Source organism: Chiroxiphia lanceolata, chromosome 9 (genome assembly GCF_009829145.1).
Source record: "Chiroxiphia lanceolata isolate bChiLan1 chromosome 9, bChiLan1.pri, whole genome shotgun sequence".
NCBI classification, from domain to species: Eukaryota; Metazoa; Chordata; class Aves; order Passeriformes; family Pipridae; genus Chiroxiphia; species Chiroxiphia lanceolata.
Window position 1 is genome coordinate 18898370 of NC_045645.1, and position 19440 is coordinate 18917809.

Consider the following 19440-nt stretch of genomic DNA (forward strand, 5'->3'; position numbering starts at 1 on the left):
AAATGCACTGTGCTGTTTGCACAGCTGCAGAGAGCTAAAGACACAGGATGTTTGCAGGTTTGCTACCGAGCGTTCCCTGCAGCCAGGGAAACACAGGGCTATTGGGAAGTCTGCAGAAAAGCTAAAACCATGGACAGGCACTGAAGAGAAGTGAAGCTCTGAAGAAAGTTTATAACTTCATTTGTGGACATTGAGGATAAATTCAACCGACCACTTAAGTGTTTATATAATGAGGTGCCAGCTGCAGCTCTATAGTTAAGGCTGAATTGAGCTTTGAATTTATAGCAGTGGTTCAACTTCGTTATTTCTGTGGACGATGTAGTTTCCTTTTCTTACCCTGTCTCAAAATATACAGTACTTGCTCTTTGGGTACACGATGGATTTCCTACACACTATAAAGTAAATCAAGCAGTTAAGGGTTAAAATCTGTAAAGTAGATTCCTTGGGAATTTAGATTTTGTTCAGACTACTTCTAATTTTTTTCACATTGTTATTACTGTTAAAATTCAGTTATACAAAAATAGCTGAAAAACACTATGAAAATAATTAATCAATGTTTATACATTACTATGATCAACAGCCCATTTATACATATAGGGATTATTTCGACATCAAAGCTTATGCAGCCTATCATCCCTCCTTGCTAGCACTGTCAGCACAGTCCTCCAGGTTACAGCTTCCATGCTACAGTTCTCCAGCTCAAAGCAGGGCAACAGATATGCTGGCCCACCCCCTGACACCCTGTCACGCTGGTGATCTCCTGTCTCCTGGCTGCTCAGGTGGGATTTGCTGCAAGGCTCTGTAAGACTCCCTGCACAGGCACAGCCCTGCACCTTCCCCAGAGAGCTGGGGTGGATGGTGGCTGGTAGTTCGGCACTTTAAAGCCTTGTCCTATGGACCTGCCTCAGCACTCCATGTGGGAATACCCTGTGCTCCAGCCCGAGCAGTGCTAGCCCAAGCTGCAGCTCCCACCTGGCATGCCTCCAAGGCACCACCTGTGGGTCTGGCAGCAAAGAGACCACTTGCAAAAGCATTTGAAAAATGCACTGATATTGGCCTGCTCACCTCATTGAGAGAGATCCCATAGCTAAATGGGGCTTTAGAGAAGCCACATGGACTAGGTTATCCATTAGGATACAGTATACACTGTAAGAAAAATGAATATTAAAAAAATTGGCCCAGGTAAGCTGCAGCTACTGCTGTCTATGCAAGGCACTTGATATTATTTTATGTCATTCATCCTTACATAACTGACATAATATTTCATGGACCACTCACTGCTTGCTGCCACTGTGCCACATGTTGGCTGCTGGTCATTTTTGCAGACAACAGGAGGGACTGCTGCAAAAGAGACAGGCATGGTACATAATATTTATCTATGAGTGAGGAAGACATTTTGATATGACTTTTATATTTATTGCTAGTGACTAATCAAAGTTCCAGCTTGGCATCTGAAGATCAGCATTTCTAATTTGCTGGCTGCCTATCTCTTAATCAGATCACCATCTTAACATCAAAGATTCTGCAGCCTGTGGCATTTGTTATAGGAATGTACTTCCTCAAAAACCTAAGAGAAACAGACAGATCTCATCAGAAGGAAACAAATATATTACAGATCTCATGTTATCAAAATTAAACGACTGCCTCTGAACATACTACTTTTCCTACAGCAAAGACAATTACAAAGGGAAATACAAGTGAGGAAGATATTTTGAAATGCAGTAAGTAACTAAGAAAATTTCATGTATGAAAATCAAGGGTCTTCCCTATAATTTCATGCATTGATGAATCTTGTCAAAAGGAACAGAATTCCTTAAGCTTACAATTGTACAGGTAATTAACCACATCAAAGTGATAACCCATAGGAATTCAATAGTTTGTCCCAAAACATCATCCTCTTGGATGTTGTGACAAATTATTTGTCATAAAATAAGCTTAAAATGTTACAGTCAGATCTGTTCAGTTCACAGTGTGTTCAGATAGCTGTGTCTTCTCAAATGAAAAACCCCAGTGAAAGAGATAACTATATTTATTTTATCGAAATACTACTGATCCTCAAAGAACTAAGTTTGGGGTTAATCAGATTTACTGCAGTTTATTACTTTTTATGCATGAATTATTGGAATAGCATCAAATCCTAGTGCAGTCAAACCCCTGAGTACACTGCAAATCAATATAAAAATCGATCCAGTCTTTTTCCACAGCACAAGTCTTCCTATTGGAGTGTAAATGTTATTCAACTTAAACTAAACCTCTCAAAAAATTTTAACATTATAGCTGATTTCTGACAACTGCTAGACACCTCTAGCCTGAGACCACACATTCACTAACTGCACCAGAGTCTCAATACACTGCTTTTCAGTGATTCATATTCTCATAATCTACAGAATCATTTATGGTCTCTCTGTATTTAGCACTGCAATAAATGATGTCTTTTCACTGTATTATAATTTCTTTAATATTCCATGGTGTTCACACTACTATTGGAAAAAAATATTTTTCCATAGTTTTTAGTATTAGAAGGAATTATGTCTGGCAAAGAAAACAGAGTGTAAGAAATAGCACTGCACCACATTATGCCCTGCTAGGATTTATGTTATTTTCCTTAGTTGTTTATGATTCACACACTATTTTCTGGCTACACAAATCATGTTTGTCAAACTTGCAAAATTATTTTCCTGTGATAAAGAAACTTCACTTTGTGTTTTATTACTAACCAAAAGCACTTTGACAAAACAACTCAAACCACAGCTCTGTTTTAATAAAATGTTTGTATATTTAGTCTGGCAGAAAGGGAAACAATACCACCTTCCTGATTTGCTCACTTCCGATCTGAACAGTTTGAATTGTAAATACTGCTAAACATCAAAATAAGCCCCTAGTGAGAAAAGCCTCAGAGAACAAAGACTTTTGTCCGAAAATGTGCACAACAGGGAGTGGCAGCTATAAAGAGCCTAGTTCTAAGTTCAGAAATTAAAAGAGTGAACAACTTGCAATTCCATCAGAAATTTTTCTGAGCCATCCTTATTCCCAATAGAAGGTGATTTCTGCAATACAGTATTTTAGATCTTCCCAATAAAATGTCTAATGAACACTGTAGGGGCCACAATTCCTACTGAAACAATAACTTCTCCTTCTGAAGTGCCTGTGCCAGGACTGCTCCAAGCCCAAGGAGCAGCTGGAGGGTGTTCATTGAATGGCAGGCACTGCTGTGGCAGGACAATGGGACAAGGGGACAGCATGAGTCATGGCCCACGTCTGCTTCCAAACACAGCAGGAGCAAAGAAGAGGCAGAAGAAATCACCAGGGCAGAAAAATTAGCTCTCAGAAGCCCAAAATGACCTTCATAGAAGAGGATAACCCTGAGATTAGCTCAGCTGGTTAGAGCATAATGCTAATGACACCAAGGTCACAGGTTTGATCCCTGTATAGACCATTGAGAGTTGATTTGAACTTGATGTTCCTTGTGGGTTCCAGCTCAGAATATTCTGTGAAATCTGTGAAATAAGTCTGTTGTAACACCCACATGCACAGAGGGTGTGCTGTGGACATAGAAGTAGTTATGAACAGTACACATTACTCACAAGTGTCGGCAATAACCATTAAAATAAATACTCAGTAATATGTTGGAAATATCTAGAAAAAGTGCACAATTGAGCAAGGATAATTTCCCCATGTCACTGCTAGGACATAAAGCTCTTTCTATTTCCAGTACCCTTAAAAATGAATTGTTTTTTAACTCCTGAAGAGGAAAAGGAAAAAAGAAAAAAAAAAAACAAGAAAAAAAAAACCTAAAAAAAAATTATTCACTTGGCAGCAATCTGGTAGCAGAGAGAATTTATTGACACTGAGCCAACAAAACCAAAACCTCCACATGCTCTGTTTGGTTCCTCACCCACCAGACTGTTTCAGGGAGGTGATGTGTGGAGGAGAATTATATCGTTTAATTGGGTATTATTATCTATAAAGTACTAGGTAGGCCCTGAGGTGTAACCTGTAAAAGAAAAAAGCATCTGCAGTACAGAACATGATGAACATAATTCTTTGCTTATTTACTACTTAGAAGTATTTTAAATCTTGTTTTTATTTCCAAGTCATCTCAGTTTGCAAATGAACAATGCATCATTATAACAGCTGCAGATAATATTAGAAGAAACAAATTGCAAGTACACTTTGCAGCACTGCACTGAATCATTGATGAGTGCTGGAGAATTGTTCTTCCCTTATTTTAAATGTGTACACATTACCAAATAAAATTAAAATATCATGTATTATTAATACTGTATTACAACACAATGGGTAGGTTGCATAAAATCCAGAAAATGATAACCAGAAAAACTCTAAAATTCAAATATTTTAATAAAGTTTGTAGAGTTTAACTTGTTACCTGAAAAAAATTACAAAAATGAGGTATAGATACAGGATCTACCCTTGATCTCAGAAGGAATTTCATTATATCAATTGCTTTACAGAAGAAGCTCAGCTTTTGTATTACTTATTTTTTTGCGGTTTAATCATTGTAGGCTTCTTTAAATTAAATTAAATGTTCAGTTGTTTGGAAAAAGAAGCATAAATTATCACAAATACATTAGAAAGTATTTTTAATAAAATCCTGCTAGGCTCTATGAATGAATGGTGGTGAGGACTGTAAAATGTCATTCTAAAATGAACTCTTGAACACCAGAGAAACATACTCATGCTTAAATGCAAGCTCACAGATTTTTCTCTAACATGGGAGCATTATTCTGCAATGAAATGATGGAAATGCCGTAATATGTCATAAACACAATTTAATACTTTTTTTTTTCGTTAGCAGAGTGCAGGCACAGAGATAAACTTATTACAACAGAACCATTGGTGCTTTCAAAGTTAATACTTGATAGCATTTTCATTTCAAATTGGTTTATTCTATGGTTTGTAACTTGATACATTTGCCCTGGACCAAAACATGGTTCTCAAGAATGTCAAGAAGAGGTAGGGACCTCATTTAACAAATTACATTTAAGCATGTATTTTAAAAATAGTGGAAAATATTTTCCATGACTGAATCATGATGGCATGTGACAACCATTCAGGATGCACGGCAAACTGATAGGGTGGTCAAAATCCACAGAGCAGGTTAAATATTACCTTTTCAGCAGCATAAAAAGAGTTACCAATCTGTCCCTGAAAATCATCATCCCTGCCTGCAGGAGCTTTATTTTAACACTAAGAGAAACAATTGGCATTGGGAAAACATGAATGATCATCCATGCTGAGACATGTGAGCAATCAAGGCACAAAAGGTTCTCCATTCCCTGAAGGGTCACTCATCTGCCAGTAATTCCTATCAGATGCCTGCTCACTAGCTACGGGGTAAGTCACAGGCTTTTGCTTTCTAGTGACTTGCCCAGGTTTCCACAGATGTTAAACCCCAAAACCTCCAACCATCAGCCTACCTGCCAAAACACAACTCATCTCTCTAAACTTTTGCTTTTCTCTTCCCTCCTCCTTCCAAAAGATATTTCTCTAAACTGGAAGTTTCAAGTCAACATCGGAGAGACTGGCAAATTAAGCCTTGTGTTGATTTCTTTCTGCTTTATTCAAAGACAAGTAGGGGCAGAAATGTTACTAAAATACATGTGCTAAGTGCACGATGGCTGTATGCTGCAGAACTAGGTTTTATAGCTTGAATGTTGCATAGCTCTTTCCTGCTGTCCTGTAAGCGTGGGAAATCTCTTAATATACACTAGAGTTGAAATGAAGATTTCTTTGCTTCAGAAGCAATCTTCCAATATGAAACTTAATAGTTTTTAAAAATCCACAAACTACGATTTCAAGAAAGGGCTCTTCAGAGCCCATAATCTGTCACTTAAATTATCAAATGAATAGCAGAGACTGTGCTTTTCATAGGCACAGAAAATCTACTGAACTCCCACTGCAAACTAAAGCATTTGACACTTTATTTCTACAAATTTCTACAGCAAATCCGTCAGCTATGGTATATAAGCACCTTTTCTTGGCCAAAAGAAATAGCCTCCTGCAGAGACTATTTTATGGCCTGACAGGAGCTGGCTGGGCAGCCCCAGCACTGCAGCCAGCATGAACACCTCAGCGGGAAGAAGCAAGGCCACTCCATTAGGGAGAGCACTTCTTGCCATGTCTGTCCTCAGAGCACACGCTGGAAGGGGGAATTCAAGGCCTGCCTTTTCCACCACCCTTCTGAAATGAGATATAATCTCTGCTTTTATACTTTCATTCCTGGGAATCCTTCCAGGCTAATCTGTTCTGCACGGACTGTTTGGGCCGCCTCTGCCCCCGCTAAGTAAGCGATGAGGCACTCATTGCTTTCAGTTCCTGCTGGCTGTGTCCAATGAGCTCATCAAGAGCTTGAGACAAATCCAAAACCTCAAGCTGAGCTCCTCAGCATGTTTGGAAGCCCTTCACTGTGTCTGTCCCAGAGTAATGTATTTTCATAGCTCAGCATCCTATGCAATCATATTTCTCTGCATAAAGCCAAAAAAACTAAGCTTTTCAAGCTGAGTCTTGTAGGATCATCCCAGCATCAGCTCTTAACTGCCAGCACACCGAGCCCAAATCCAAGTGTTTAGCCTAATATTAGACTGTTTCATCCAGATATAAGCACATTCACGAAGATGTGGGCAGTTAATACCTTTGAAAAAAAAAAAAAGAACATTTGAAAGTTAAAATGCATTTGAAAACTTTGGCCCAAAGACAGAAAAAAGTAAAATTGCTATCAACAACTGAAAAGCCCAAGTCAGCTGTAGGTCTACTAAGCTAGCTCTACTAGCATCTGTTCAGGCCTAAATACAAGTTTACAGTAATCAAAAAGAGATCCGTCAGTACAAAAATAGCTATCAAATAAAATTAAACACTTTTATAAGTAAAACAACTTCTTATAAGCACTTAGAGAACTTCTTTGAGTTTACAAAATAATAAAGAACAACTCCATACATGTAAATGAAAATGTAAATCAGAATGTGATTTCTCTATGAAGAACGACTTTCAAAACATAAACTACTCATTCTTATATGTAGTGCTTTCCAGACTGAATGTCCTGCTTAAAACATACTTCCCATATTTCCAGCTCTGTATTCTCCATCTATCCCCTTGTTCTTTCACATTTTATAATAATATCTTTCATGTATTTATCTCATTATTCTTCACTTAGTTCTATTTCATATAGTAAGACAGATACCAAGGAGTGAGAAATCTCTGCGGCAGACTTCAGCCAAACCCTGAAAGGCACAGCTAAGTAGGCTACAGATTATGGAAATATGAAACCTAGTAAACTACTAGATGCCTTTCAAAATGAGTTTATGGCTCTACTTGCCCACAGATGGACTTTCCTTGCAGTATTTTTCCTTACAATTCTCCTTCATGCTTCATGGAAGTGTTTCCAAACAGGATAAACATGAGGCAAATGTCATGCTCAAAAAACAGTCTGGACACAGTTTTATGCATCCAGAATCCTTGTGCAAGTTTTCTAAGGACCTTGACAACAATATGCCCTAAGCCAGTGAGGCCCACCATCCAGCACTGTGTTGTTGGGTATTGTTTGCCTGGTTCCAGCCTGCCTTTTTAACCACTACCATTTTTGCCCAGTGACTACCCTGGATTGGCTGTTTTAGTGGTGCACAACTATACCAAACTGAAAAACAGGAAGTAAAAACTGTATCAGTGTATTGGTGGCACTGAGTAAATTAAGCTGAGCAGAATATACTTGGAGGTTTGCCAGAATACAAAATGTACTACAGATCTCATTCAAATGGCTAAGATCTTGGATGACAACTCAGGCTAAACTCCATTTAGAAAAGGAAACAAGACAACTGCAAACTTATATCTGCAACTAAGGTGACCTTTAAAATAAAAATTTTGAAGAATAGGGGAAGAGAAAAATGGACTCAGATCTTTTTGCTGTTGCCTGCAATGTCCTGCTTCTTTGATACTAGCTGAGATATGGAGACCAGGAGAACAGAGAAACAGAAACAAGAGCAATGCTTGCTTCTAACGGCTGCTTCTTTCTGCTGAAAAGAGCAAGTTTCCAGAGAAGTAGGTTCCCCAAGGCAATAAACAGATTTTAATTACAGACAGGGGAGACCAGACAAGGGACCAGGTCCTTTGCTACCAAAACTAATGCATAAGAATTAAATTGGTTGTTTTGGCTGAAAAACAAGTCGAACAGCAATGTGTTCTCATTACCTGGGTCACCACACTGGTCAATATCCAGCAAAGCAAAATCACCTGCTGTTTTTATACATCTGTTTAAGCATTATAAGCAAGCCTATATTTGAGGGGGTTTTCCAGTTGTTTTAGGATTGTGTTAGGTGAAAGGAATTGAAACTCAGGAAAATGAAACAACTATTAAATCATATTTTTGTTTTGAGGAAGTAAAGCTTTATGTGTTTCCTGTATGTTCAGACTTTTCCATAAGAGTACCAGTAAACCAACATAAAGGAGAAATGCATTATTTTTTAACATTTCAAGAAAATTTAATGTGTATTATATAATTTTACTGTCCGCCATTAATGTTCAATGGTTTACTTATCTGCCAACTCAAGCCAAGGTCTTCCACTGGCAGGACCTTGCATCTCCACTTCCCAAGCTTTGATTCATTAGGCTAACTCTGAGGCAAGGTACTAAAAGATGAAGAACACAACTACTGCAGGGAGAAAAGAAATTCCTCAGTTCCTTCAAACAAAACTTTCACTTCTCTGGAGTCTCCCAAGTGCTTCAGAAGTACTTGTGGGCTGGGCAGGTGTGGCAGGTAGCAGGTGATTATACTAGGATGAAAAAAAGATCTCTTACCATGATTTTGCTCTTAGGTACCACAACGAACAATTGCTTTAATAGCTGATGAGTGTGAATCCTCCTATGATGCCTTCTTACAGAGTCCTGTAAAGCTGAGTACCTTATCTGATAAATGGAGCCTTATGTCATTACTCAAAATGCACTCACACAGCTGTAGAACTAATTTCCTGATGTTCCCTCAGCCTCTGCCTAACAAATCTTCCTCCCAGACCTCTTCAGAAATAAATGAGCAATGAGAAACATCAGGACTCTGATACCTAAAGTCAAACTGCATGTAAATTGACAGTTCATTTGTCTAAAAGGCTCTCAACTGCTGTAATTAGAACCTGTAATGTTATTACCAACAGTGGAAACTTCTATTGCTCAGTCATAAATTGAGTGATTTGGTTATAATATCTCTTTGTAGGAGCATGAGTATGCAATAAGGGAATCAGTGAGTGATGGATTCAGTAGCCATCACCCCCGGCTCCCAAGCTGCTTTTTATCTAGCTGATATCAGCAAGTCCTGGCTGCACACCCATATTCAGCAAAACTCCACTTGATTGCTCATAGTGATCCTGATGAGCTCCATTCAGGGAGCAGCAGGTCAGAAAACAAATCCCTGTTACATAAATATAATCTATAAATATAGTCAATTAATAGCTTTGTACACTGATCATATACCGCAATTTCTTGCATAGGATGGCGCAGCAAAAGGCTCAGTCTCAGAGAAAAGGCAGAAATCTATTTGCATTTATTTGAGTTTACATTGTTTCTTCAGTAAAATATTTGGAAAGCTTCCTTTTTGGTAGAGATTTTTTTTTGGTAATTTTTCATCTGATGTGCTTATCATGGTTTTTATGGAATACCACATATCCACTGGCCCCAGCCCGTGAAATGGGGAGGAGAATCAGAAAAAGGGAAAAACTGTGGGCTGAAATAAGAAAACAGTTTAATAATTAAAATAAAGTAAAAATATAATAATAATAACAACGAAAAGAAGAAGAAGAATGGAGATTAAAAAAGAGAGAGAGGACTAAAACCCAAGAAGCAGAAGTGATGCACAATACAATTGCTCACCACTCACTGACTGATGCCCAGCCCGGCCCCAAGCAGTGATCAGGAGCTCTCAGCCAACTCCCCCCCAGTTTATGTACTGAGCCACATGGTCAGTTGTACCTGAAGGATGTACGTGACAACAGATGAGGTGACACATGCACTGACGCAGCAACATGTTATGGATTTGCACACAGAGGCAGACAACAGAAAATGAAAAAATGTTGGGAGACCTCTGTGTTTCTGGCATTACTCACTCCACCTGGACCCTGCTGACACAGAAACAGAAGCGTATGGGCAAACCACCAAAATACAACTGTCATTGTGACAATAGCACTAAATACAAGAGCAGGGCTCCAAAAGGACCACTCTGACAGTGCCTGTGCCAGAGCTTCCTGAGTCTCATGACTGTCTGTGCCAGGAGAGCCAGGAGGACACTGCTGCCCAGACTAGGAGGTCGCTCCCTGCTTTTAGAAAGTTCCACATTTCTCCTTACCTGTACCTCTGCACTGAAACTAGCACTTATGTCCAACAATACAGGATCTGCCAGAACTTCACAGTTCCACCCCTGCCACAGGGAGACAAGAGCCTAGGTGTTGAAAAGTGCAAGGCAAAGCTGCCTATTTGTCTATTATATATTCTAAACCAAACGCTAAACTGCAAATCAACATCAAACAATGAGGAAGACGAAATGCTTAAACACTGCCAAAGTGTAAAACTCAGCAGAGAGGAATGACATTGTAGGGAAATGGAAAATTTTTGAAGATAGGTTAACGTATGCTGCAAAGCTCTTTATGCCATCTAGAAATAAGAGCAATAAAAGATGAATATGGAAGACTGAATAAGTTTGAAAAGTAATCAAGAGCAAGAAATTGGCAAATGAAAACAGAAGATGTCATCTGTTACAAAGAATGAATGGAAATCACATTTATCTCATACTCAAGGAATAAGAAATGGCAAACTGAAAGCCAATTCTGACAATGCACTGTCCTGGAAGAGGGCTACGCCAGGACATCCTAAAGCTTCTGGGAGACAAAGCTGATAAAATTCACATGGTAATTCTAGTCTCCATCTGGTAAGTGAAAGAGCCTTTTCCTGTTCCAGGGCTAACCACTAACTACATGAGCTTACAGCCTCTTGTAACAACTGAGTCTGTAAGGAAGAATGATACCAATATAACAATACAAATATGCAATACTCATCAGCAACTAAGACCATGGCCCAACTTCCCTCAGCATCCTGTCCTGCTGAAGACATTTGGTGTCCTTCTGCCCGAGCAGGAGGGAGCATGATCGTGTATCTCAGCTCTAGCTACAGAACAGCAGTGACAGGGGAAGGTACAGCTGTCCTGTGTCCTCCTCACAGCTATTGCAAAAGCTGTGTTTGATAATGGTCTGTGTGCACAGGCTGGAGTAGGGGCAAGAGCAGAGGAGAGATGCACAGGAGAGGAAGAATTGGATTTGCATTAGGTGGCCTACATTTGAAGTCTAATTCAAAGCCTGATCATGGTGAGTTGTGGGTTGCCTCTGAAAGCAGGAGGACACAAGGTGGCTGAAGAGCAGTGACGATGATTGGGATTTTCCTGTTGTCTCACATACATCTTTGCTGATTTTTTTTTAGTAGCTCCATACAAGACATTTACTTTAGAAAGGGCCATTTGTAATATCTAGAATGCTGCTCCCAAATACCACATGCATTTGAAACAATTAACAAACATATGGTCCAATTTGCAAATGATAAAAAGATATAAGAACAGTGCCACCCCCTCCTCCTCCCTGCCTCCACCTGGAGTTAGACAAACCAGAGTCAACAGGAGTCCTTCCCTGACCAGTTTTCTTTCCTGTTATATTGCAGAAGGTATGATACAGACAGCCCTGAACATCTTGGCTTTCTGATTAGTTTTTGACTCATCACAAACTCAGGCCACATCTGTGCCCATAAACGTGACTGTCAGACCACTCCCTGTGGGACCTGCAGTGTCATGAATTAACCTTATATGATCTCTTTGCTTTACCAGCTGTATAGGAAATTCTCATTCACAGTCTATAAAGTCCCTACACATTATATCCTTTAAAATTTCACTTGTATTCAGATTATCTCATATTTGTTAGCAAATTTTTCTCACCACCTCTTCATTTTTTTCTGAAACAATGTCATTTTCTGCTCTTGCTCTACTCCCATTAAAATAATTGGTACCACACCACATTTTTTTTATTTTTATATTCATATCTGCATCTGAAAAAGCAATTTTATGTTGGCAAAGGCCTAAGTCCAATTCACTTCCTGGCTATTACACAATGTGACACAGCATTATGTAACATCTACTAAGAAATACAAATGCCAGAAGCAGAGTGAGAAAGTGAAGACAGAACACAGAGCCATATAACAAAAGGAACAGGTATACTGAAGGCCAGTGAGAATTAAAAAGTTTTAGTACTGTTCCCTTTTGTGTTGACAGCTATGCTTCTCAGCAACATTCCTTCCAATTCAAACCACAACCATAGTGAAGTAAGTGGTACGCTTGAAAATCAAAACACAGACTTGTGATCAAGTAGGTCATAAAGACACTCATAAGTGGCCAAACTCTTGTGGTATCTTCTACCATACAGTGCTAAAGACTTGTAGCTAATGGCTCTTCCATTGAGCCCGTAGAGGTGACTCTTCCCCACAACTACAAGAAGTTTTTAGTTTCAGTTTTATAGCAGTACACAGGTAGAAGTGAGTCTACAATCCAAGGTTTCAAAAGAAATGACATCCATGAGAGAGATTTGCTTAACCTCTATATGCAGATCACCAGATTCCTGGAGAAAAATTTAATTTTATTAACTGTATTAAAATGAAGTATACAGTCTTTTAACTTCAATATGCAGGGAAACCAAGTCATCAGGAAGAAAATAAGAAGCAGCAGCATAGTGCCCAATGCCATAGGATTATCATCTTCTCTTAATCTGACAAAGAACTAAAGATCAAACATCTCATGATTATCTGTTCTTCTAAGCAAAATGTTAATTGACTGAAATAAACACACTATCAGCAGGCAGCATTCCCATGGGAGACCCAGGATGACAGACTTCTGCCACATTGAGTCCTTACTCACTTGGTTTCTTTCCTGAAAAGATGCAGCGTAGTAAATCTCTCACCCCCTAATTGACAAAAAATAGTTTGTCTAGTCTTTCTATTCCCCCTCTTTTAGGCTGGTTTTCATGGTCTTCGAGAGTGACTCCACAGAATAAACATAATACAATACCAGTGGCATTCTCTCTTTCTCCCTGGAAGATTATATGCTCCAAGCTTACATCCTTATAATGTTTTTTCTAAGTTCTCAGGAAAAAAAAAAAGGATATTAATCTCTACAAAGATCTACCACCTTGTCTTGACAACATGGTAAAGTATTGCCAAAAGGTAAGGGTCTTATCTTCTTCCTGATGTTTCCTACTAGGATTAGCTTCAAGTCTCCTGTCTTCAACAAGAGCCAAAGGGCATTTTCTTTTGTTTTGCCAAATAAGCACTTTTTTCTCATCACATCAGACTTAATTTTAGAATATTTGAATAAACTATCTTTGTCAGTTGCTATTGTATAAATTGAGGTTGCTAAGGAAAGAACAGTAGCTGCTTTTCCTTAAGCAACAGTAGCAAATGAGGATGAAACAGCAGATGATTTCTTAGCAGAAACATCAGACTAAGAGCAGCAGTTCTCTTTTACTGCAGTATTTCAAAAACATAGAAATGCCATTCACTAAAGTATTAATATTTTATGTTAGAAAAATAATGCAAATCTACCTCAAATTGGCATACATGCTAATAAGCATAAGAAGGCTTTTCCCCTGCTTCTGAAATTCATCCCCTTCTCATTTTGTAGCTCTAGTTTTTCTTTTAAAGTTGTAGACATGTTTATTCCCCTTTTTGGATTGTTTGCCTACTTCAGAGCAATCCTAGGAATTCACAACTCAAGGATCTCGCATTCAGAACCACATTAAAGACTGTCAGCAAGGCTACAAGTTCCCTGTAGCTGCAGAAAGTATGTATTTAGGTACAACACTGGTATTTAGGGAGAGATTTGTCAGAAAAAGGATTTGGTTTCTTATATTTATTTATTTTGCCCTGAACATTTTCAGATGAGAACACTGGCACAGAGAATTTGGTTTTGAGGACTAAAGCTCTTTACTGGAGCTTCTACTGAAGTCCCCATCTTAGAGGATGGATTCAGTGATTTCACATTTGGAGATCAGCATTGTGCTCATTCTAAATCACTTTCAGAGCCCAAGAGCAGTCCTCTGCACCCAGTCTACTAATAAAGCCACTGGCACATGCACAATTTAGAGACAGATGATTATTTTGCTGATGTGACCACTTCAGGAAGCTGACTGCTGCACACTGTTCTGGCTGTAGTCACTAGGGGAAGATATTACAACAGCAGAGCTACTCTGAAGGGGAAAAAAAAGGCTTGGGACTTGTTCACACAGGGGACAACTCAGGACGGTTTATCTGAATTAGCAAGAGATTTACTGTGGATTAGTTAGAATCATATAAAACCTCTGAGGGTATACTTTTGCTCAGAATTAAATTGTTCTAATTCAATTAGATTAACCTACTTCCAAATGTTTTACACAGCTAGCGACAACAAACCAGACTAGAAGGCACGTAAGGGTATCTAAAACAGTCTGCGGATGAACACAGTCACGCTCCCCTTATGCCATGTGAATATTACATCTCACAGCAAAATGTAGTATCAAAAGCTGACAACTGGAATGGAAGAAATTGAGTTCAAGGACATGATAGGCAGAGAACTGGATGCCATCATCATCTTCAGAAAAAATGCAGTTGGAGCCCAGGCACTAGCCACTTATAGTGCTTCCACCTAGAATGATCACCAAACATGCCTGGATCGTGATATCATTTCAGGCAAGTGGAAGCTAAGCACCTTGGAAGCCTTAATGGTAGTTAGCTTACCACCAGCTTGTCTGCGAGAGCACTGAGCAGACATGGGGGACAAGTTTCATGCAGGATATGCTGTCCTTCCTAGGATTCTTTAAAGAGAAAGAAAAAGCTCCAGTATTGAGCAGGGAACCAAGCACCTAATCCTTTGTGATGGAAGTGTACTAGGGCTTCATGATAAGGCAGCTTGGTATCAACAGCAACCCCATTAGAGTCATACCTTAACATGGCAACTTGGTGAGTGCTGAGGAAACAAGCAGGCTTATCACAGTCACACCAGGGCTTCCAATTCCCACTCTGGCAGGGATATTTCTGGGGTGTTCACAGTGTCTTCTTCCCCGAACATCAGGTCAAACCTCGAAACTCTTAGAAGCTTTTTCAGCCATCCTCGCACAGGAGAGAATGACAAAAAGGCAACACTGTGTTTTAGGGGAAGTCCCTAGTGGCCAATAGCAAGTGTAAAGCTTTCACACCCTAGGCATGCAGCAGAAGTTCAAACACGTAGAGAGACTTTAAAGATTTCCTTTACTTTCCTTTGTGGAAGCCCCTGAAAACCAAAAGGCCTAGAAAGTGGAGGAGAAGGCCAAAAGCTGGAACCATACTTGGTCTTCATTTAGCTTTCCACTTGTCCAAGAGAGAACCAGGCAGCTGCTGGCTCCAGCTGTAGTACACTTCAGGGTGAGGACATGGCATCTTGCCTGATCTGTCCAGTATCTCAAAGGTGCTTGAGGGGAGAACAAAAGTGTTCATGCTGGTGTACAGCAGGAAAATCCGGTGTGTTGGGGTTGAGTCAGCTGTCAGAGGCAGAGATGGGTAAAAATGCTTTTGATGTGCTTGGAGGGAGGTGCTGCAGGGCTGAGAGGTCTGGAGGTCTGCTCGCTTTTCTGTCTACAAATGCTCCTGAGTGTCCCCAAGGCCAAGGCTGTGCAGATGGCCAGCGATGTATTAGATCAAAATAGACCCAGTTTATCTGCTCCTAAAATGTAATGCACTCTGCTTTCTAATGGCAAGCCTCAGAAATACCAGAATTAGACTTCAGAAGAGTATAAAAAGCTCCCTGCTAACCTAATGTGCAAATGGACTGTAGCACTTACTGTGATCTTGGGCAGCAACAAAATTAGAAGGCAACAGCAAACATGAAAGAAAACTGCAGCTGAAAAATACCAACATTATCCTCTTTTAATACATATTGTTAAAATGAATGTTTTTAAAAGCTGAAGAGATAGGAGCCTGGGTGCTATCACCGTATGTCTTATGCGGTTCATGATTATTAACAAACAGCAGAATACATATAAAAGAGTCTGCAATGGTATGGATATGAGCCCAGCTGGTGTCCCCGTATGCCTTACAAATTCCATTTTTAGGAACACAGTGGCATATAACATTAGAGATGCTTCTTAAACATCTCCTTTATAAATAGAGCAGAGCTATTTCACTGAAGTACACACAGAAAAGGTCCACAAGAACAATAAAATCAGCTGCATTCAAAACCACTGAAATGGTTCAACCACATTATTTCCAGTAGGAACCACTCTGCACCAGAATATTCCCTGAATGAGGAATGATGCTTGTCATAGGCTCATCACTGGGATTCTTTTAAAAGCAACCACCAAAAAGACATTTTAGTCAGAAAATGCCAACTTACTTTTGTTTTGGCAAAATGTTCCTCCTGAAAGGTTTTTCGGGTCCAGAACGGAAGATGGAAGGCCCAAGCTTCAGGGCAGTGGAGAGTTACAGCTCTGAGTGAGCAAATTCTTGCCACTTGTGAAAATTAATCGAAGTAGGGTCTGGAGCTTGGTTGGTCCACATCCTGGGGAGAGTCCTTCACCAGCAGGCTGTGGGGACTCTGCAATACAGCTCCTCTTCTCATGCTTTTCAATTTCAGCAGAACCACCTCTAAGGGAAGGTAGTTCTGTGGGGATTCCTGGCTCATTGTGAAAATATATCAACAAATGCATTTGACAAAAAATCATAATTTTGTTATAGGTACACTATCAACCAAAATATATCTAAAGCAGATATCTAAAAAACATACACTACATATGAATGAAAAATTATTTTATTTAAAAATACATTATACAGCAGAGTGTCTCTCTTTTTGTTTTCTCACTGCTGGTTCACAGAGATAGTATGATAAATTTAACCCAAATATTTGACTGGGAAAGATCCTGAGAAAGAGACCAGTTACAAGTTGATGATATACAGTACACTGAAAAAGAGTCATCTCTTTTAACATAAAAGAATCTCTTGGTAATCTTATAAATCAGATATAAAAAATGCAGGTTTGCTACCATGCAAAAACGAGTGAAGATTTCATTTAAATCTGCACACAGAGAAATCATTAGTACCTTGGACCCTAACTACCTAGACTAAGAGAAGGGTGAGTGTGCCTAACACGGTGGTACAAACTTTGGATCTACTACGATTTTGTAAACACAGCTGATAGTCTAATAAAGGTGGATTTTCAATCACCTAAGTATTGTAGTTGCAGCTAAGGACTCTATTCTAAGATTTTTGTCCCCACTGATATATTTCTTCACTCTCTTAATTCTCAGCTTAGCACAATGACTTCGTGACAAATGCTCTATTGCACTGAAAGACGACTTGGCCTTGCCCTGTTTGCCAAGCACTCTTTAGGTAGTTGAATTTTAGTGAAAGCAGAGGTTAAAACAAAAAGTAAAAAGCAGGCATTACCTGATGACTATGTGGGAATGCATTAAAATTCATCATCAAAAAAAATATACCCGCTTCTACATCCTTATGTTTCAAACATACTCTAACAATGATTAACGCACAGGAAATACATGGAACTGTAGAAAATTTAAGGCCTAAAATGCTCAACAGCCTGCACTGAACAACAGTATTCTCAATGTTTCTGTAGTGCTAGCATTTTATCAGCTGTTGCCAGAGGAAAACTTTCCAGCAGACATTAAGAATGTCATCAACATTTACAATATTCCAATCCATTTGGTGCTCAATTTTTATAGGACAACTTCACTACGTATTGTCTGCACAACTGTCTTTTAAAGGGGAGACTTAATCTGATTATTCGCAGCGATAACAGAGCTATGATAACATCGCCTGATGTTGAAGAAAAATCAATTCATCAACACCACACTGACTAGCAGAGGATTTTTTTTTTTCCCCCAAGAACAAGAGCCTGAAACACAAACAGAGATAGAAAGCTTTGTAGATAATCTGCCTGTCCTGGCCACTTAGGCTGAAGAAAATTAATGAAGCCATTTTGGCTTTACCGTGAGTTTTCCATGAAAATAGAGAGTAGAAATTCAGATGCGCTTTTCTCACTAAGCCAGTGACCTTCTTACTTTAGCACCCATTCTCCCAGCATAGTATCAGGGAGTACAACAAACATGAGAAGATGCAGGCTTTCTTAAATAATTCATTTAAATGACTTATGAATACCATGGCTTCCATCAGATATGCTAAGCTAAGAACAGAGCCCTTAACCTTTCATGGGATATCATTAGTAATAAAGAATATATCAATGATCAAACTTGCTATATTATTTTCATTTCTTTTAACCTAGATACATATATATCATTCAAGACATTCAAGAACTACAAAACAACAATTCAACTACAATTATGTCAGGAAAATATCCAAATAAATAAACCTTTAATTATGATACAATACTTATTACAGTAAAAATTGGCATTTTTTTCTCTTCAAAAGCAGAAGCACCAGTCTTACATGTAACATATTGTTTGAATGATATCTTACATGAAATACAGCGTAATACAATGTGCAAACAGCATCTTCATACAGAACATAATATTTGTCTAGTTTTTATACACTGAAATCGCCTCAAATGGAAACAAGTTCATGCTCAATTAAAAATGTAGATTTTAAAAATCAAAGTTAAATCAGAATACAAAGTACTGTTGGAATAGGTACATGAACCATTAAAAACAATGAGAAGCCAAAATAGAGGGTATTATAATTAGTGCTCAGTTTGTCCCATTCCATCATAAAAGTAAACAGTTAATATTTTTGCTAGAAAGTAAAGTGACGTCCTAATATTTAAGAATTCTTCAAAATGTTGGTATCATTTTAATGATGTAAAAATCAAGTCAGAAACAGGACTTTTAAAAATTTCTTATTTTTGATACACTGCAAATATCATGTGTGGGCTGTGAAAAGAGATGAAGTCCAATGGAGTGAATATACATCAGCGTCAACATCATGTGACTTCTGCAAAGGCCGTGATGTGGTTCTACAAGTTAAAGGAAAAACAAACAGATAAAAACCACAAAACCACACAGATAGACAGCAGTCACCATTGTGAAAATTTTTGCCTCTTGAGCTTTAAGGGCAGCCTTGTACTTGGAGATTGTTGCAGGACAATATTTTATTTACAATATTTACAATATTTTATTGTAAATAAAACTGGTTTTCACTGCAGTGCTCTCACTCTCAAGACAATTCTTTGTTAACCGCTGAAAGACTGGATAGGGAAGTATGCTGAACAAAGTTATTAGGTGTGACAGTTCTACAGTATTTTAGTTTTAAATGTTTTTTAATGAAGTAACAACGTGAATAATTGAGTTAGCTGTACCTTTATTGCTACATTATTCATGATTTAAAACAAAATTCCTAGAAATTAAAATGACCGTTTCTGACAGATTATCATTTTCTATT

General features: G+C 38.7%; 1 protein-coding gene across 3 annotated transcripts in view; it reads right to left on the bottom strand.

Annotated features, from left to right (window-relative positions):
* The window catches only part of PLPPR5 (phospholipid phosphatase related 5), a 149855-nt gene that overhangs the window by 20358 nt on the left and 110057 nt on the right, over positions 1-19440 (bottom strand). For 2 of the 3 annotated variants that reach the window (XM_032697144.1, XM_032697145.1), the window contains one exon: positions 16825-19015. The exons of the other annotated variant lie outside the window; for it this stretch is intronic. In XM_032697144.1, the coding sequence (XP_032553035.1) occupies positions 18983-19015 (33 nt within the window). In that variant the 3' untranslated portion in view covers positions 16825-18982. Of the gene's footprint in view, positions 1-16824; positions 19016-19440 lie in introns of those variants that run through there. 3 annotated transcript variants of the gene reach the window in all.